General features: G+C 43.0%; 1 protein-coding gene across 10 annotated transcripts in view; it reads left to right on the plus strand.

The window, feature by feature from the left end:
* The window catches only part of SPATS2L (spermatogenesis associated serine rich 2 like), a 181,110-nt gene that overhangs the window by 149,987 nt on the left and 9,885 nt on the right, over window positions 1-21,238 (plus strand). For all 10 annotated transcript variants that reach the window (XM_021074583.1, NM_001177916.1, XM_021074576.1 and 7 more), the window contains 2 exon segments: window positions 13,815-13,873; window positions 20,738-20,847. In XM_021074583.1, coding sequence (XP_020930242.1) covers window positions 13,815-13,873; window positions 20,738-20,847 — 169 coding nt within the window.

Here is a 21,238-nt window from a genome sequence, read left to right on the forward strand (position 1 = left end):
TGCTAGATTTTGCCACCTAAACCTTTGTTTAGGTTTAGTAGCCTAAACACTTGACACACACAAAACCAAGTGTTAACTTTGTATTTTTAAATGTCTTTAATTTCTGTATTTATTTATTTTTTTCTTTTTAGGGCCGCAGTTGCAGCATATGGAAGTTCCCAGGCCAGGGGTTGAATAGAGCTGCAGCTGCTGGTCTAAACCACAGCCGCAACAACACCAGATCCGAGCTGCTTCTGTGACCTACACCACAGCTCATGACAACACCAGATCCTTAACCCGCTGAGCGAGACCAGTAATTGAACCCACATCTTCATAGACTCTATGCTGGGTTGTTAACCCACTGAACCACAATGGGAACTCTTGTATTTTTAGTGGTTTTTAAAAGAAATTTAATACAAGGTCTCTACGTCCTTCTGCTCTGGAAGGGAATACAGTCTTTCCATTGACCAAAACCTGTTACAAGCAAGATTTTCTGACTAAGCCCTTTTCTTTTCATCAGATGGTTTTTCTAACTCTACCTGCTAGTGACTTGTACTGCAAAGCGGAAATTAAACAAACCTGTTCCGTCTGGCCACACCCAATATTTGAGGTCATGCCAGCATATTAAAAGAACACACATTATGGATGGAGTTCCTGTCGTGGTGCAGTGGGTTAAGAATCTGACGGCAGTGACTCTGGTTGCTGGGGAGGTGCAGGTTCAATCCTGGCTGGAGCAGTGGGTTAAAGGATCTGGTGTTGCCACAGCTGCAGCTTGGGTTGCAGTTGGAACTTGGATTCAATCTCTGGCCTGGGAACTTCCATATGCCCTGGATGCAGCCCTAAAAAAAATAAAAAAGGAATGCATGTAACAAAGATGAACATTCACCTGCAAAGGATATCAAAGACAATAATGGAAGAGGCTAATAAATACATTTATGCCCCAAGAGAACCATAGTTGTCACTGTCCTAGCTGACAAACTGCCCAAACTGACTTCTTTTCCTTATTCTGCAGCAGTCCAATAAACAGAAATACGCTCCAGGATCCATTCTGAAGTCATGAAAAGGGTAAATCCCTTATACCAAGGAGGAACTCAAGGTTCCTGTGACTTTGTGACTATAGCAAGTCCCCGTGGTACAGTGCATTTCAAATGTTCCTCGTTTGTGAATATGTGTCATTCTAAATAGGTGTAGCTTGCTCTGTGGAGGTGAAAGCTTCTCCTTTCCTATTTTCTTTCCTCCCCAAGGTTTTTTCCTCTGTGTTAGATGTTCCCCAGGGTCACTGCAGAGACTGAGTGAATCAGTCGACATGAAGGAAGAGCAGGCTGATAAATACAAAAAGTACCGAACTGGCCTTTCCAGTTTGGGTAGAGTCCCCGGGAAACCAGCATAAATAGCCTTTCTGAGCTCCGTGTGTGATTCCTCCATATGTCATGTCAGTGGCACACTTAGCATTGGGAGTCAGCTTTCCATCGCTGCAGGCTTCTTGCAGAACAATAAACCCGCAAGAAGAGCTGGAAGATGAGAAATAGGTCCTGATTTCAGCTTGAAATCTGAAAAGATTTCTGAATCTTTCCAGCAAACGAAAGCCACCCATCAAACCAGCTTGGTAACATGCTCTCTCCAAACATAAAAAGGAATTAAACTGTTCTAACTGTACAATCCCAGAAGGAGAGTATGTATCGTGTGTGTTTAAAATTTACAGTACAGTGAGTTCCCATCGTGGCCCAGCCGAAACGAGCCCAACTAGTACCCATGAGAATGCGGGTTCGATCCCTGGCCTTGCTCAGTGGGTGAAGGATCCAGCGTTGCCATGAGCTGTGGTGTAGGTCGCAGACGCGGCTCAGATCCCTCGTTGCTGTGGCTGTGGCGTAGGCTGGCAGCTACAGCTCAGATTTGACCCTTAGCCAGGGAACTTCCACATGCTGCAAGTGCAGCCGTAAAAAGCAAATAAATAAATAAGAGTTACAATATAATCATTTTCACTGGGAAAACAAGACACATTTGTTCTATAGAGTAGTATAAATATACAATACATTACAGTTTGAAAAGTAGGATCACAATTTCAAAGTGGATCTTGGAACTTAGTTCTATTTATTTGACTAGTACGGCGTGGTCTCTTAAAGTGAGACCCAGGAATCACTTTGGACAGTTTGTCAGCTGGGACAGCCACAAATCATATACAAGCTGGACCCCAAGTCAATATAACAGATTTCCTCATATGTATGTTACATTACTCTTCTATTGACTGTGAACCTTTGGTTCTCAGTCAACCATATTCGAACAAAAGGAACATTTTCCAAGGTTTATGAACAACTTAATTAGGAGGACTGGAGTGTAGATTTAGACAGAACAGGGTTTAAATCTCATCTCCACATATCGTAGCTCTCAATATGGTTGAGTTTCTTAACTTCTACTCTGCTCCAAAACAGGGATACTGCCATCACTTTCTAGGGATCTTCAAATTCATGTGCAAGATAGGCATTTCTTAGATTATCCTAGAAAGTCTCTTGTGTGGCCCAGGATAGAAGTTCACTCGAGGCTGGTTCTCCTCCCTCCTAGATAAGCATTTGTAAATGTCTTTCCCTGTCTACCAAGACACTGGGAAGAATTTAATCCGTAGCACCTTTTCTGTTTATTGGTATGCAGTGGATATGTCATCACAGCCTTTTACTGTTTACTGCCTGATGGAGAGAGGAGTAATGCAAAGGGACCCCGATTCTGAATGGCCACAGTTGTCACCAAATCAGCCCTCCTCCCCCTCCTTTCCCATCTTGCCATGCCTCCTCTACCCTCTCATCCCCCTCTTCATTCATCCATCCAATGGAGCCCAAGGCCTACGGGGTGAAGATAGAAGCCGGCTGTGTAATTCACCACGGCAAACATGGGAGTGGAGCCGTACGGGGGGAATCAATGCTGGCTGGCTGGTTAGGGAAGGAGCTGTCCCAGAGGTGACATTGGAGCTGACTTTTGAGGGAAGACCCAGGGGGATTTGGCAGCCTGAGAAAGGAAGAAGGATTCCATGCAGGAGAAGCCACACAAGGAACAGATAGAAGAGAGCAGCATTCTCTAGAAGGCACATATTCCCTGGGTCTCTCCTCATCAATAAATGAATTTTGAGCACATCCCTCTCAAACCAGATGTGCTCAAAATTTTTGTAGAATAAAAAGTAAGTCCATTGAGGAGTTCCCTTTGTGACGCAGCGGCAACGAACCTGACGAGTATGCATGAGGACCCAGGTTCGATCCCTGGCCTGGCTCAATGGGGGAAGGATCCAGCATTCCCATGAGTTGTGGCGTAGGTGGCAGACACAGCTCGGATCCTGCGTTGCTGTGCCTGTGGTGTAGGCCAGCAGCTATAGCTTCAATTCGACCCCTAGACTGGGAACTTGCATATGCTGCATGTGCAGACCTAAAAAGAAAAGAGAAAGTCGATCAAGTTACTGTTTTCCTTGTGCCCCCGCTTGGGAAGCCACTCACTGGCTGGGGCAGGTCCTGAAGAGGAGGGGCAGCTGGGGAGCCTGGAGGTGCTAGTTGGAAAGAGCCTTTCGGCCCAGACTAAGTGCATATTCTCTCCCCTCCCTTTTTCATGGAAGAGTCAAGAAATTCAGGAGCCAAGAAGCCGGAACAGCGCAGGCTAGGCCTGGCTGCCTTAGGTTGCGAGGAGACTGGCATTTCTGTGACTTTTTGTGCCACATGAGTCTCTTCTTCTTTCTGTTCCTAAGTTATTCAAGTGTAGACACCAGGGTGGCTTCTGCATGGATATCCCCACCCACCAAAATTAGGGAGCAATGCAGCGGTGTTCAGAGTGGTTGGCTTTATGTTGTGTATGAGACGAAGAGAGATTTTTGCCTTGTTTGTTTTATTTTGAAACTCATTTTGTTTTAGCCTGCTTTCTATGTCTCCCATTTTTGTTTTTGTTTTTTAAATGAGTATGTAAAATGGAAGTAAAAATGTGGGGAAGAATGTTACTTCCTTAAATGGTACCCTTGTGCTATAAGACAGTCAACACCCACGGATGGAAGTTTGCTTTCTTTTCCATAGATGTTGTTTTGCCATTTTTTTGTTTTGTTTTGTTTTGTTTTTTTAAAGGAGATGGTGGTAAATCCTATCATTTTTGTAGCTATAGAAGCCGAAATACAGTTGAGTCACTTTACCTGAATAGTGATCTCATGGAAAGAAACAAAATTAAGAAGTCATCAGCAGAGATAAGAAATTGTATTATTATTATTATTATTATTTGTCTTTTTGTCCTTTTAGGGCCACACCCATGGCATATGGAGGTTCCCAGGCTAGGGGTCTAATCAGAGCTGTAGTCGCTGGCCTACGCCAGAGCCACAGCAATGCCGGATCCGAGCCGCACCTGTGACCTACACGACAGCTCAGGGCAGCACCGGATCCTTAACCCACTGAGCGAGGCCAGGGATCGAACCCTCAACCTCATGGTTCCTAGTCAGATTTGTTTCCTCTACGCCACGATGGGAACTCCAAGAAATGATATTATTAAGCAAAATCGAATGTAAAATTATAAATAGAGATATAAAAGGAAAATAGCTTTTTCAGTTGAACATGTGGTAGTGTGGGATTTGTAGAATTTGCAGGATTTTGCAACTCTAAAGTCATTTTTAAATCCCAAGAAGAATCAGGAATTCCTGTGGTTGTTTGTTTTTTCAATTAACTATGTCATTTATAAGGAACCCCAGGATTTGATAAGTGTTAGGAGTTAGTCCTTATGCTACATCTGCCCGTGTCTCATTCCAGAAACGTGCCTCAGACTGTGTGATGAAATATTCATTAACTGTGACTTAAATCATTGTCAAATTCCACCATAAAATATGCGGACTAAGAGATATTAACATTAACAGGTTATATTACCTCTGATAAAAGAAATGGAAATAAAACAGGCTCAGCCTGAAGGACAAATTAAGTGTAGTTGTTGCATTCACGGTCTGCCAGAGAGATTTCACTTTGCCGTATGTGTTTACCGTGATTCATACTCTACTTTTATTTCCCTGAGAATCACAATTACTAGGCAACTGTTCAGAGTTGCATCCCAGCCACAGGTGACGGGCTGGAGACATGCATGTTGGCGTTTGTATGTTTACCAAGTAAACTATGGAATTCAAGAAATCTTTAGATTGGGATTTGTCAATTTCTGCTGCACTAGGAAAAAGAATTCTAATTAGAAGAAGAATACAGGTTGGAGCTCCCATTGAAGCTCAGCAGAAATGAATCTGACCCGTATCCCTGAGGTCCCAGGTTCAATCCCTGGCCTCACTCAGGGGGTTAAGGATCCAGCATTGCCATGAGCTGTGGTGCAGGTCGCAGACATGCCTCGGATCTGGTGTTTCTGTGGCTGTGGTGTAGGCCAGCGGCTACAGCTCCAGTTCGATCCCTAGCCTGGGAACTTCCATGTGTGGGGGGTGCAGCCCTAAAAAGACCAAAAAAAAAAAAGAAGAAGAAGAATACAGGTTGTTGTGAAACCTAAAAGCAAAAATGTACAGAGTAGAAAGTAATAGACCCAGGAATCCCAACAAAAAAACCTAAATAAATAGGCAGAGCCAACTACTGGATGATGAGCCTGGGCGAAACCGGCAAGTGGAGTTGGGTAGGAGAGACATTTCTGGGGTAGACTTTGGACTTGACCGTGTGCGAAGGGAAGGAAGAGGAGTCATGGAAAGTGGTGGGTGCTGATAGTAACCAGCGGACAGGGCGCAGGAGGGTGGACAGGATGGACCTGTGGGGGAAGAAGAATATTTTCCCTCTGCCCTCCTGAGTTCTTGCCTAAGACCCTGGAATAAAAGGCAGATTGACGGGAGAAAAACAAACAGAAGTTTATTAACTTGTACACCTGCTGTGTAAATTCAAGATACCCAAGGAAAAAGAGGACTCCCCGTGGTGGCCTAGAATTCAGGACTAAATACCATCTTAACAGGGAAAGCGGAGAGGGTGGGGGCCTCTTAGGGGAGAGAAAATGATTTTTAGAAAAAAAATGAATGGCTCCTTAGACGACCAGCTGGGAAACAGTGTGTGACAAAATCTGAGTGTGGTGTCGATTCTAGTCTCCTCCCCTGGGACAAGAGTCCACAATGGTCCCTGATTGATGAAACTCCTGGGGACGGAGGGGGATTAATGACACCCGAGCCCCTTTGGGATGATCTGTCTTCAAGCAGATATGAGAAGTTCAGAGATAGCCTCTCTCCAAACCACATGGCTCACAATAATCGATATTCCAAAGTGCCTTATTTTGGGGTGGCATCTGCTAGTCTTCAGGGAGTAGAACAGAGAAAGGAGGAACGGGGAATTGGCAGCCATGCGAGAGCACGGGCACCATTCGTAGGCACCTGTCCTGTTAGGGCCGCCTGTCCTCCTGACCGTAGGAGTAGAGAACCACACACAGCCTTGCTGCATTTGCGCCTGTCAAGCCGGAGACAGCTTTGTTAACAGCAGCAAGAGCTGAGAAAAGGGTGAGCTGAAACCCCTGACTACTTCTGCCCTGGGTCCAGGAATTCCTGCCAATACTTGGGTGATTAGACTAGAAATGGTACCCATGGTAACAGTACAGTGCACCCTGAGTGTATAAAGGGAGTTTTTCTGCCCTCAGCCAGGAAGGCACCATCCTCTCACCCAGGGCAAGGGACGTGGATGCTTAAACTCCTGGGCAATACAGGTGGCCTCTTCCATCAGCGCCAGCTCCCAGCTCAAGGTCGGCTGAGCAGCCACTAGGGGCTACCAGGGTGCCAGGTGCTCAGCTGGCATTCTTCCTGATGGTCACAATTCTTACTTTTAATGGGAGACTAGTAAGGGACAGAGCCCTCAGTGGGGGGAAACGTTTGCACATGACTCTTTCTCGTTAGTGAAAGAAGTAGAAGTTCTTTATACAGAAAGTCTGGCTTTATGGCTTATCACTCATCTGCATGCTTTGAGCTCTTTGGTACAGGCCAGGAAGGCTGAAGCACCCCCTTTGCATTCATTAGAACCCTTCCTCCCCAGCCATCTCCACGTTCTCTTCTGCTATGATGGGCCAGGGACAGGAGGCTATGCTGCATGCTTCTCCTGCCAGTTAGCGCGGGCTCTACCAGCTGCCTGGGCTCTCCACCTGCTTCAATCTGTTTGGCAGCTGAGGAGTTAAGGAAGCTCCACACCAAAGCACTTCATCCACCAGAAGGTCCCGAAGCAAAATTGTCTGGGATCAGATGGTCGCAGGCAATTTCTCTCACTACGGCCTCCCGGAGGCCAGCTCTGAAAGATGAAATGTGGCCTAGTTTTAACTCTTTAACATCTGACTCAGGCTGCTGTTGCACATTGTTCAGCTGTCTTTGAAATGCCGCTTTCACTCCTCCGTCTCCAGCAGCAGCTTCTGCTCTCCAGCTTCGCACCCTCTGACAGTCCTGTGGCTGCTCCCCATCAGGGCATCTTTTATTTATGAAGCACCACCAGACCCATGCGGTTCCTCCGAGCTCCTGGGTGAAGCTGTTTTGTCACTCAGCATCTCCGTCTCCACATTTAAAGAAGAGTCTTTCACAGAGCAGAGAACGATCAATCCACTCTGGCCGAAGTGCTTTTCTGATTCTGATTCCTTTTATTAGTGTTATTATTAGTCCCCTGTAGAAGGGAATCGAGACAGTGGAAACATTTGTACAAAACGACACTTTATCTCTGTGATTAACTATATAATAAACCATAAAGGCTCTGCCATGGTAATCTCCCTCTCCTCACACCTTATTGCTTTAATAATAAAAGCTTTTTTATGGCAACCAAATAAAATTTTACTATCCAGGCAGTTTAGATAAAATGAGAAGATATGTTTTTGGAAGGATAAAGGGCACATCTGAAACATGAGAGGTCAGTGTGGGTTTTGCGTGAGCTCAGTTTTTGGAGAACATGTTTGCAGTGTCTTCAATCTGGCATCCTCCCGGGGACTCTATTCAGCCATTTAGAGAACCTTTAGCGGTCAGCAAAAAGCCAATGAAAGGTTCTCTGTTTCTATCAAGTATGCAGGGTCACTGCTGAAAAGCAAAAATGCTGAAGACCTGGAAATTGCAGATGATGAGTGGGAGAAAGCACGCATTTCAAACATTTATTACCAGCCCATTTGCACACGGAATCAGGAACTGCATGTTTTCATTCTGAGCCAAACCCTGTGCGGTTTCATGAACATCATTGCACTTTTATTCACAAGCTTATGTTAGATACCATCGGTGACAAAAGTTGCATAAATTTTTGCATCAACATGATTTGTATGCAGGCACCACAATATACCAATTAAGGAGTTTCGTTATTGTTATGCCATGCAAGAATGAATCTGCTGTCTTCCCTTCCGTTCATTGCTATCAAGCAGTTTTTGTCAATCAGCTCACAGTACTCTGAACTCATAAAGTTGAACAGAAGTTTTAGAACTCTGTCAGAGCTTCCCTGAAGAAATGATGATTAAGCAGAGTCTTGAAGGAGGACTCAAAGTGAATGAGATGGAGAAAGACAGGATTGGGGAGGAGGATTGTCTTCTGGCAGCAGGAAGGGCATGTGCCAAGGTCCTGTGGTGAGGAGACAGCAGAGCTCATGCCTCCTGGGGTGCTGGGAAGCTTAAAGGAGATCATTCCAGCAAGACCTTGGTGCTCTAGCTAATGTGCATGGTACAGTAAGCACTCAGGAGGTGTTTGCTATCATAGGCTTTCGTTTTGAGGCTGTCTGTCTACACCAGTGGACTTCGAAAGCCAGCATGTAGTCTTTCTGCTTCTCCAGGAGGAGTGGCGTCTGTGACATTCTGTGATTTTTCTGGGACTCATCAATTCTCCAATGCCATTCCTCCCTCCTGCCCTCCCTACTGAGTTCTTCCCAACTCCCTCCACCCTTACCCAGCCTGCAGACCTGCACTTCACTGTCTCTCTGTCCTGGCATCTTGAGGAAGATTCAGTAGGACTTGTAAATGGTTCTGATGAAGTTACTCAGGAAGCCGGCTGTGGGCATTTAGAAGGTGTCAGACACAGCCTTTCCTTCGGTCTGGCTCAGCTTGCTGTGATGCCGGCTCCTCGCAGTCTGCCAGGCTGCCGGAGGACAGGCTGGCCTCCTCTGCTCCATCCCCTTCATCTTCCACATCCATGTCCCTCGGTATTCCCTTCCTCAAGCCTGCTGCCTGGAAAGAAAAAGCCAACGGAACCCTCAGGGGCACCTTACTGAGGTTCTCACAGAAGGTCCAGAGGGAGGAGTCTCGGGCCGCACCTGATCCTGTTTGCCTCCAGTCCATGGATGCTGAGCAGAGTCCTGACTCAGCAGAGGTCCCTCTGCTCGCCTTTATGTACGAGTTTTGAAAGCAGTCATACATAGCAGTGCTCAAATTACTAAGACGTTTGAGGACAGTGTTTTGCTGAAATACCCAGAGGAATAGAAGCATAGTTTGATGCCAACTTCACAGGCTTTTTCACATCCTCCAGTGGGCATTAAGCAGATTAACAATTTATTGTGCAATGCCTTCATCTGTCCTGTTGCTAGCCCAGGAGGCCTGAACTAACCGGTATATGAATATCCAGCTTTATGTAATAGGTGTTAGACCTGGGGATGTGGCTTATGCCTCAAATATCCATCTTGTAAACTCTCTGGGCACATAATTATGTTAACAGGTTTAATCAGGAATTCCCCTTATGGCTCATCAGGTTAAGAACATGACTGGTATCTACGACGATGCGGGCCTGGCATTGCTCTGTGGGCTAAGGATCTGGTGTTGCCTCAAGCTGTGGCATAGGTCACAGAGGTGGCTCGGATTTGGTGCTGCCATGGCTGTGGCGTAGACCTGCAGCTACAGCTCCAATTCCACCCCTAGCCCCGGAATTCATATGCTGCAGGTGCAGCCATTAAAAAAAAAATTTACTATGATCTTATAGCTGGTAAAGAACTTAGCAAACCTACACCATCCTCCTCACCCAGTACACCTCACACAGACTCCCAGGCTGCAGGGTCTGTGGCCTTGTTTTTTTATCTACAGCTGTATTCCCAGTGCCACCCTTGCCTGGCAGATGGCTGGCACTCAGCAGATATCTGTCCAGTGGATGAATGGCTTGTCACGTCCCCATTTCTGAGGCTCTTTGTGGCACATCTTGAATAACCATCCCACACCTTGCAAGCTGGCTTCACTCTATCAGTGAAGTGAATGGAGCACGTGTTACCTGCAGGTCTCAGGTGACCTGTGGTCCATATGTCAGCCAGAGTCCCAGCCCCTTAAGTTCCAAAGACGTTGTTCTGGACTCCTGCTCCAGGGGCACTAGAAGGCTCTCTAAGATTTGTGCCATTTCAGAGGTGGGTGCGGGGCCTAACATTCTCATGCTCACTCTGCCTTCAAGATGTTGCCTCTGCCCACTCCCTTAGCTCTGCACCAACCCAGACGTGAAACCGAGCCACCTCCTCAGTATCCATGTGTGAGCATGCAGGCTCACACCTGCTCCTGGGCCTACACACATTCAGGCCATTCATACCAAGCGTGGTGAATAGCGGGTCTGGACTCGTCTGATGTCCACAGGTGAATATCAGCAAGGTTCACATCACACACCTCACAGTGGACACCTCGCCATAGCATATGTGTTCTTCCTGCTCCTGGAAGCTCTAAAACTCACCTGACTATGGTGATTTTGCCCAGACTTGCCACCCACACAGCTCCCAGCCTTCTGGCTCTCTCTCTCTCTCTCTCTCTCTCTCTCTCTCTCTCTCTCTCTCTCTTTCTGTCTCGCTCTGTCTCTCTCTTTACCTCCCTTTCTATAGGAAATAAAAATTCAAAACATTTTATCAGGCAGATTAGCTTAGCCGTGTTGTAATTCAGGCTCCTGACTCCAAATCGCTTGATTCTCACCTTAAATCCCAAACAGCTTGTCCACCAGCCTGGTTTTCCTCAACTAACACAGAATTGCCCTCTCCAATCCCTTGGCCTCTATTGTGGCTGCATTTTCAAACTTGACAGGAAAGCTAAATATACCTCACAGTCAAGGGATCACGAACCTATTGACATAACCCAGCATTGCATACAATTAACGAATATGTGCTGGTTTATGAGTAAATGGTCTCTGGGAAGAAACGCAAGAAGCTGGTAAACAGTGGAACCCCCGGGAGGGGAATCGCATAACTGGGACAGAGATGGGATAAAGACTTCCTTCTCATCATACACCTTCCTGTATCATGAATTCCCTTTATTTAAAACACATGGACCTCATATGTGTAGACCATCAGTGAAGAAGGAACAGTTATCCTGATATTCTAATCACACCAAAGCGGTCATAGCCAGAGACCTTAAGCCATATACGTCATGGGGAGAGCTGATGTGTATGCCTGATGGATTAGGCTTCATGCCCAGTTCTGCAGAACCTGCCATTCACTGTACACATCCACTCTTTCCATGACGACTTCCTGGTGGGAAAGAGCCAAGCTCCTCCGCACACAGTCCTTCCTCTGCAAGTGTTTCTGTTACATCACCCGGATGCGGAGCCCAAGACTCCTAGAAATCCATCCCAGGAACCACGTCTTACCTTGACAAATATTACAAAAGATTTCCTCTTAAGAGGAAATAGATTTTTAACACATTTTAAATTTTAAAAGTACATCTGATGGAGGGAAAAAAGGATATCTGTTGGAACAATCTGAGTCGGAATAAAGTAATAAGAATGACAACTGCCATGCAATGAAGCACATTAACTGTGAGTTCATAATTAAACTATACAAATAAGCAAAAAACCTCATTGGTTCGGTTCCTTTTGGAGGAACCGAATTTTTTTTTTTTTGGTCTTTTTAGGGCTGCACCCGCGGCATATGGAGGTTCCCAGGCTAGGGGTCGAATCAGAGCTGCAGCTGCCAGCCACAGCCACAGCCACAGCAGCGTGGGATCTGAACCATGTCTACTACCCACAACACAGCTCATGGCAATGCCGAATTCTTAATGCACTGAGCAGGCCAGGGATCGAACCTGAATCCTCATGGATACTACTCGGGTTTGTTACGGCTAAGCCACACTGGAACTCTGGAACCAACTATTGTATTGAAAACTGATAAATAAAAGGAGAGAACCGGCATTTATCCTACCTTCCCTCTACAAACTATACTTCATGACAACCAAACAGTTGGTAAGAGAAAATTCTCTTTATGGAAGTTTTCTAGTAAGTAAATCAAGAAAGAATAAGAGAATCTGGGAGTTCCTGTCAAGGCTCAGCAGAAACAAAACTGACTAGCATCCATGAGGACACCGGTTCGATCCCTGGCCTCAATCAGTGGGTTGAGGATCCAGCGTTGCCATGAGCTGTGGTGTAGGTCGCAGACACGGCTTGGATCTGGCATTGCTGTGGCTGTGGTGTAGACCAATGGCTACAGCTCCAATTCAACCCCAAGCCTGGGAACCTCCATATGCCACAGGTGTAGCCCTAAAAAGACGAAAAAAGAATGAGAGAATTTGAATATCCTAATTTTTCAGACTGTGTTGATCTAGGCAAGGATCACTCATGGCTCGATGGCTGCTAAGATCGTAAAAAGTAGAAATGTTCTTTGTATTTCCTATACATTTATTGTGAGATGTAGAAATTTGAATACACTGAGGTTTGATTTTTTTTTTCAAGAGGGGTATTTATAAATGTATCCTGCCATGTGTCTGTTAATGGAAGTATATGATATAATTTCTCTTTAAATTAAAAAAAATCTGAATCTATACCTGATAACTTTATACAAAAGAAAAGAATTGGTTAAATAATATCATGGATGTGTGTAGTCAGCTAAATTTAGACCTTGGATAACTCTATAGGACATACAGCCTAATTTCTTTAACAAATGAATTGCAAGGGAGAAAAAAAAGAGAGAGATGGGAGGGAATGTATCAATTAAGACAGATTTAAGAGATAATCAACCAATTGTTATGAACAGGCCTTATTTAGATTCTAGTTCAAACAAACTTTTTAAAAAAGTATAGGACAGTTAGGGAATTTTAAATACTGAGTGGATCTCTAATAACGTTAAATTTAATATTTAACAATAAATTATTGTTAATGTTTTTAGGTATAATAGTAATACTATGGTTATGCTCGCCAAAAGTCCTTCTCTGAGATATCTGTACTGAAATGGTTGAAGTGGAAATCGTAAAAACCTGACATCTATGCCTATATGCACATAAAAATCTGTGAAAGGATATGGAAGGGATTTCTGATGATGTGTTACTTCTGGAAAAAGAGCTAGGGTCAGGATGCGAGAGAAGTGAACTTTCAGACAGTTCTTTATGCGGTAATACTTTTTCAAAGAACTAACCAAAAAATGTATTAAATATGACCAAAAAAATTAATTTAACCTTGAAATGTTTATTTGGGGGCATGAGAAGGCAAAGACTCATTACCAAGCACGTGGATGGATTAACCCAGACCCATACTGCTCCAAGTAGGCCCCAGGACTGTGGGCCCATCCCTCTCCCTCCCAGCCAGAATCTGGGAGACAAGCACAGAGACTTTTGAGAATTACAGGCCTTGATAACCTGAGTGCCAGCTTTTCAAATACTTTGATTATACTGTTTTGGAACTTTGGAAATCCATAGGGCAAAAGTACTCCCAAATTGAAATTCAAAGCAGCGCAATTCTGAAAGTCTGAAAAGGCCTTTTTTTCTAGATTTGCTGACAATGATTGAATCCACAGATGTCACTCTGTGATACTGGGAGCATCCTTGTCTCGCTTTTGGAAAGGCAGACTCTGCGGCCGGCGTTGTCACGTAGAAATATTCATGATTCTCTTGTATTTAATGAAAATAATTTTTCCTTTACTTCCAGTGCTTATTAAAAGTTTGCCCTTGATTAAGCATTCTTCGCTTTTGTCTTTGTTTTTCTCTTCCCCCAGCATCATTGACAAAGAAGTTTCATTAATGGCAGAAATGGATAAAGTTAAAGAAGAAGCCAGTAAGTAGACACATCGTTGTTTGATTAGGAGCCTCGCAATCGGAAGTAATCCATAGTTCAGCTTGACCATGATAAGGATTCTGGGTGGGGTCCTAAAATTCACACTGAATTCCAGGTTCATGAGCTCTGTGGCCTTAGGCAAGTCACTTATCGACTGGGAACCTCAGTGACCTCCTGTGTCCAAAGGATAGAGTAGTAGCACCCACTGAGTGCCAGGCAGAGCACTGGCACTCAGCAAAAAAGAGGTGTCAGTGGAGTTTATTTAAAGTCCAAGAGAGATGCAAGCTATTACATTTGGAGTGGATGAAGCAATGAGATCCTGCTGGATAGCACAAGGAACTATATCTACTGCCTGGTGATGGAACGTGATGGAGGAGAATGTGAGAAGAAGAATGTATGTGAGACTGGGTCACTTTGCTGTACAACAGAAAATTGACAGAACACCGTAAACCATCTATAATGGAAAAAATAAAAATCATTTTTAAAAAAGTCCAAGAGGGCTTTTATGCATATGAAGAACTACCTGTTAATCTATATACATTACCATATTTAAAATAGATAATCAACAAGGACCTACTGTATAGCACAGGGGACGCTACTCAATATTCTATAATAACCTGTAGGGGAAAATATATGAAGAAGAATAGACGTATGTATAACTGAATCCCTCTGCTGTATACCTGAAACTAGCGCAACATGGTAAATCCACTATACTCCAATATGAGAAATTTTTTAAAAGAATTGCTTATAGTTAATTGGGTTTTAAATATCATTGAATTGAGTATAAAATTTTAAAACACAGTTTTTAAGCCTTCACAACTTACAGATCTAGCTATACTACTCATACAATCAATTTCACTTGTTTTTTCTCAAGTTTCAAGTTTACCCTATTAATTCCCCCTAAAAAATGAGTCCCAGTTGGAAGCTACCTTAATTCCCCTTAACATTTTGAATTACATTTATAAATGTAATATATCTGATGTCCTTCAAGCACTTCAGATGCCTGACAAGGCAAACTCCCAAACCTAACAGGCAAAAGTATTCCAAGCTCTTAAGCAACTCATATAAGATTAATAATTCAAACTGAGATGTGTACGAAGTGAAGTTCTCTTAAAACACTCCGGTTCTGTTAGTCAAATTCACTGACACCTGCCAACTTAACACCTCAGAAGTAAATCAATTAGGTGTTTTAAACTGAAATCACAAGTGTGATTGCTTAGTGTACAAAATGCTCTGTATTTAAATAATGAACACACTGCCGACAATCTTGGTCACTGCAAAACTTCTAAATTTAACACAAAATATTGGTTCCCTGGGTGTGATTTCTTTTACTATTTTTATACCAATTTCTAAACCTTTCCACTGTGGTAAAGTTTACCCAACAGCCAGTAGGGTGGATTTGCCATCTCAAATAGGCTGAGGTTCATGGATTGGAGATGTCAGTTGAGGCAGGATTGCTCAGTCCGAGTCAACACAAATGGACATGCTGAGCCCTCTTTTATTACTAAATTCAATCTGCTATGTTAATAAGGACCCCGAGACCATATTTTTCAGCTGGGATTTAGTTTTATGAACCTTATCTCCTGGGCATTTCAAATTCTTCATCCTTACCCAAATTTTATCTCATAAATTGGGTAAATGGCAATCTGCACCCCCAACCAGGTTTCAGCTAAATTCCCAGATTTTTCATCCTTTCAGTATTTTTCTTGCCTGGCCCTTGGACATAATTCGATAGCCATTTTTATGAAAAATAGCTATTATTATTTTGTTAAACAGTGTTTCTAAAAACATTTTAGAATCTGAAGTATAGCAGTTTTTATTAAATAAAACTAAATGTGACCCAGGGCTAAGCTGTGGAATATTTAGGTAATTACACAATGCCTTCGATTGTGAAATTATTTTCTTATGAAATTTGTTGATTTCTTCAGCAAAAGTAGATTGCCCCATGGCCTGGGATTGTCCCAGTTTCTCAGGTAAAGCTTATTGTCTCATTTCAGTTTTATGATATAATGATAAAAATGCTAACAGCCATCACTGACACAAATGTTTCTCTAGCACCAGAATAGAAAATTACTAGCCTATCACTTTCTCCAAGGTTAACAAAGGACCTCAGATTTCAAGCGCTCGTTCTTCCTTCTTGGGACAAAAATATTAAGGCCCAAGACCTGTGAAACTTGGAGCATTTCTGGAGTGCATCCCCATTTTAAAAACTAATTCAATCAGGAAATATTTATTGTGTGCTTCCTTTTGTGCTAAGTTCTGGGAGGACAAACAGCAAACAGTTAAATCTGAGACCTGCAGTTGTGGAGCTCTGAGACTAGCTAAACAGACTGGATTGGTTGACAGGGCTTTCTCTCACTTCAAGAATCCTGGTCATGGTTTAGAACTGCCCAGAGCCCTGGAAAAGCCAGTCGCTTACCTTGGAGGCAAACAGAACTGAATTCAAATCCAAGTTCCACCCCTTTACTGGCTTGTGTGACCTTTAACTATTTTCAGAATTTCTCAAAGTGAGTTTCCTTATCAGAAAGGGGGCATGAGAATAGGATCTGTCTCAAATAGTTACCGTAAAGATAAAAGGAGAAGATTCGGGAGCATGGTACCTGACACAGTGTGTACCCAAAGAGAAAAGCTCATCTCAGTAGAGAAGTTAGTCCAGCACCCTCAGTAAACAGAGGTCAAAGGGGTTAATGCAGCATCTCTCAGGTGACACGTCTAGGTCAACCGTGTCTTCTCCACCCATAGAAGGAACCACTGAGTTTCTTCTCACAAAGGGCTGACCTGTCTTCACGACCACCATTTTGAGCTTGCTTATCTATGGTCCCAAGAGTATTTCCATGTTTTCCATCTCCTGCACATGATATAGACCATAGTTCCCCAATTATAACATAAGTTCCTCTATCCCTCGTAGCACCTAACACAAAGCTGAGAAGACTGTGGGTACTTCATTGTATTGTCGTAGTTAAGGCAGTATCTATAGGCTATGGGATCCAAGATTAATGAACATGAATGTAATTGCCACAAGAGGAAAGTATATTCTTTGTAAACTTTATGACTATATTAATAATATAGTAATATTAAATTAATAAAATACTTTATTAATAGTATTTGTAGTTAGGAATTTTTAGTGTACTCTTCTAAACAGTGCACACAGTCTATTTCATTTGGTTCCATAATAACCCTACAAGGGGTATATGATTATTACATTTTACAGATGAAGAAACAAAGGATACTGCAGTGCTATGATCTCAAACTTTGCCTACCCAGGGAATCAGAGGCCTAGACAGGCAAGTTCTTGGAGTGTCAAATTTACTAGAGATGGGAAAACAAAACAAAACAAAACACATTAGTTTCTATTAACGGGAGCAAAGATCGACTCTGAAGGAAAATGCAAAATTTTCACAAGAATTTTTAAGGAATCAAAGGGATTTCAAGGAATCTTTGTGCTTGAAGCGCTTCTTCTGCCCTACTTCCTGGCCTACCACACCAGGATTTCAAGCAGCCCCCCTGCTAAGGAGTTTTATTTGAGAAGCCATGGTTCAAGTCATATGAATGAGCTTCCAATGTGTTCCAGAAACTTGAAGGAATTTATAAATTCTTTTGAGCAAATGGATTTCAGCATATCAGATACTGTTTATAAAACCACAAAAATAATACTAATTCAGTCTTGAATGCAGTGAAAAATCTAAAGCTGTACGGAACTCTGGCCCTCTACATATTTCTGAAAGGATTATGCTTTCAAAACATACTTATTATTCTACCTTAAATTATAGGACCAATGAATCTTGGAACTGATCTGTTTTATTTTTGCTTTTTGCTTCTGTGATTGATGTTTTTGAGGTGAAAATGTTGGCTTCCCCCAAAGAATATTGGCTTTAGATCTCAAGTTTTAGGGTTTTTTCATAAAGAAAGTCTTTGAAATGTTAACGAGACTATATGTAAAACTCATCCCAACACTTGCTGATGCAAAATATTCATTCCCACGCACATTTGCATGAGTGTAAACTCAGAATTTATTGGTGATCTTGCACCTGCATTCCTATTTTAGAGTCCATTTATTTCTGTTTCTATAAAATCTCTTGTTTGGTGTGAATGCCCAAGTTCTACTTAATCAAAAAGAACAATTATCCCTAATTGTCACCAGTCTCACAAATGATGTTAAGAAAAGTCAGCTCTGTTTAACCATGTCGTCCCTCGGGGTCTGCTGACCCCTTTACTATCTGCTCATCAAAGCTGGGCCTTCAGAATTTCTTATTCATCTTTGCAAGAGGGACATATCTCGTTTCATCTTCCTACTCAATAATCATTTTCTCAGTCTTTAGTCCCATCCATATGTTGAATTATAATGGGAACTAAATAATCAATCAAAGGTATGAGTCCTAGATATTAAGTGGCCCCTGTAGAAAAGGAACGTCTGCCTTTCTTTGCAGATTCCTTTTAAGTAACGAATTGATTCACTCATTGGAATCCTTCATTCAGCAAACATATTGGGCACCCACTGTGTACCAGGTCCTAGGTATCCTGGATACTGAGAACTACATGTGCAGTGTCTGCCAATATTGGAGATGCCTTCCGAGGGCAGGCAGGTGACATTAACAAGCCACGCAGGGTGGGGTGGGGGCAGGGGAGTGGTGGATCAGGGCACACTGAACATCGTGCTGTATCTAAAAAAAGGCAGCGACTTCTCAGCTCTAGCTAGTGGTTGGTTGCCATGTGGGATGCTGGCCAACTGTGGCCAGAAATAACAGTATTTTAAAAGCAGCCAGAAATCCAGCTTTCGAATGGAATCACTTAATTTTCAAATGTAGGCAGTTAATTTGTAAAAATAATGGGTGGGCCAAACAAAATAGTGGGCCACCTTTTTCTGACTTCCGGTCTGACTGGGTAACCCAGGAAGTCATTCAGTAATATACTGTCTGTGTTCGGATGAAATTCCTTTTCCTCCCATCATCAGGATAGGTTTTTCGCCAGCTCCTCTGTATTCCAGAATGCTACCAGACACAGCTCAGGCTTTGCCCAGCTACATGGGATTGTAAATGGGAGTCAAAGTATGATTAGAGCAGATCGGCATATGATTTGGCCTTATGAGCTATAGATTAGTTATTTTATTGATATCAACAATGGTTTTAGCAAAAAAATATATTTCTCAGTCTGTCTGTAGAATGGTTTATAGTTTGCAGGAAATCTTTTTTTTTTGTCTTTTGTCTTTTTGTCTTTTGTTGTTGTTGTTGTTGCTATTTCTTGGGCCGCTCCCGCGGCATATGGAGGTTCCCAGGCTAGGGGTTAAATCGGAGCTGTAGCCACCGGCCTATGCCAGAGCCACAGCAACGCGGGATCCGAGCCGCGTCTGCAACCTACACCACAGCTCACGGCAACGCCGGATCCTTAACCCACTGAGCAAGGGCAGGGACCGAACCCGCAACCTCATGGTTCCTAGTCGGATTCGTTAACCACTGCGCCAAGACGGGAACTCCGTTTGCAGGAAATCTTAACTCTTGATTGACTCTTGACTTCTTTGAGGGTTTTCAAAGTGACTATTTTGGACATTTATAAATTAAGAACTCTTACAATCAGAAATCACAGTGTTTGGCTGGGATGTGTGCTGTGGATCTGGTCTAATAAAGCAGCTGACCCTTGCTCAGCCAAGAATGGAATGTGAATTCAATGTGCATATCATATCAGTTAGATGGACTTTTGTTATAACTCAAAAATCTTTGTCCAAAAGAAATGAAAGCAATTCATATTCCCGTGACTGGCATGAGAAAATTACAAGTCTGTCTATTATAAAATCCAACTTCTTATTTAAATTTCACCCAACGTGTTTCATTGCCATTGAGCTCCATGATCTTTTGGGAAACACACACACACACAAGTTAACATGAAGGCTCCTACCTCTACTTGAACCTTTGGTTCACCTGACAGGTGTGTGATACGGATGCCAAGAACTCTCTCATGTCTTCTCTGCATGTGCAGATGCTAAAAAGTGCACATGAATCCAGCTCAAGCTGGATTTGACTCACCCTTGAAATTTTTCCGTTTTGGACACCTATAACAAAGACAAGACACTCTGATCTGGAACTTCTCTCTGGTTGCAAAATGGAAACACATCTGCAGCGTAGCAAAAGCAGAGGCATTTTTTAGCTCACAAAAAAAGCTAATAAAGTAAAACGTATACGTCATATTTCAGTAACACAGCTGGTTGCCCTAAATGAATACATGGTAAAGTTCAGAGGGTTTGATGCTGTTAGAATTGAATAGCACAGCACATATTCTTCACCTAAAACCAAAGGGTGGTTTTCACTTGGTGGACTCCCTGTCTTTGCAATGTCATTTAGATAGGATTTCAACGTTTCCTTTCTTAGAGATAGTTATTCTCAATAATGCACAAATCTAAAGGTCCAGATTAAGTAAGCAAGGAATTCCCTGGTGGCTCAGCAGATTAGGGATCTGGCGTTGTCATTACAGCAGCTTGGGTCACAGCTGTGGTGCAGGTTCAATCTCTGGCCTGAGAACGTCCACATGCCTCAGGCGTGGCCAGAAACGAAACAAACAAACAAACAAAAAACCAAATTATGTTTTGGTTAAGAAACTGAGATCAGATACCAGTGAGGAAAATGAAGGAAGACTGTGGGTGTACAGTGAATCAGAAAGGATTGGGTTTGGTTTGGGGCTTGGTGGATAAAGACATAAGGAAATGAGTGGTAGGTAATGAGCGCCAAGGGCAAACCCACCCCTTGACCAACTCCGAAAACAGTCCTGGACCAACAAAGGGATCAGTCTGTGGAGGGAGAACTGATTCCAAGAAATTAGGTCATTTAACATGGTTAAATCTTCAGCCTTAATGTATTATTCCTTCTTATTTGGCAGTGGAAATCCTGACGGCTCGTCAAAAGAAAGCAGAAGAACTAAAGAGACTTACTGATCTAGCCAGTCAGATGGCAGAGATGCAGCTGGCCGAACTCAGGGCAGAAATTAAGGTCAGTTCTAAAATATCGCAGCCTGGACCTTGAGCCAGAGTTCTGATCCCCATTATGTTTGTTCTGCATCCACAGAGTGCCTCTCTCTGAGGATCTAACATCATACACCCTGCTCTCTTTTACAGGGTTGAAATAAAGAATGCATAAGGGTAAAGAACCACCTAATCACTGTGTTTAAATATACTGTGGGTTGAAGGGATATATCATTACCGAGGAAGGTACGAGCTATTTTCTTAGTCAGTGGAACTGACCCAAATAAAATGAATTCAACCATAAATTATAGCTTTGATGGGGGATATTATTTTCACCATACGTAATTCATGAGTGCACACATAAACACATGTGAATACACACTAAGTAGGAACTTAGTTTAACAGTATGGATTCTAAAG

The sequence above is a fragment of the Sus scrofa genome, chromosome 15 (genome assembly GCF_000003025.6).
Source record: "Sus scrofa isolate TJ Tabasco breed Duroc chromosome 15, Sscrofa11.1, whole genome shotgun sequence".
Taxonomy (NCBI): Eukaryota; Metazoa; Chordata; class Mammalia; order Artiodactyla; family Suidae; genus Sus; species Sus scrofa.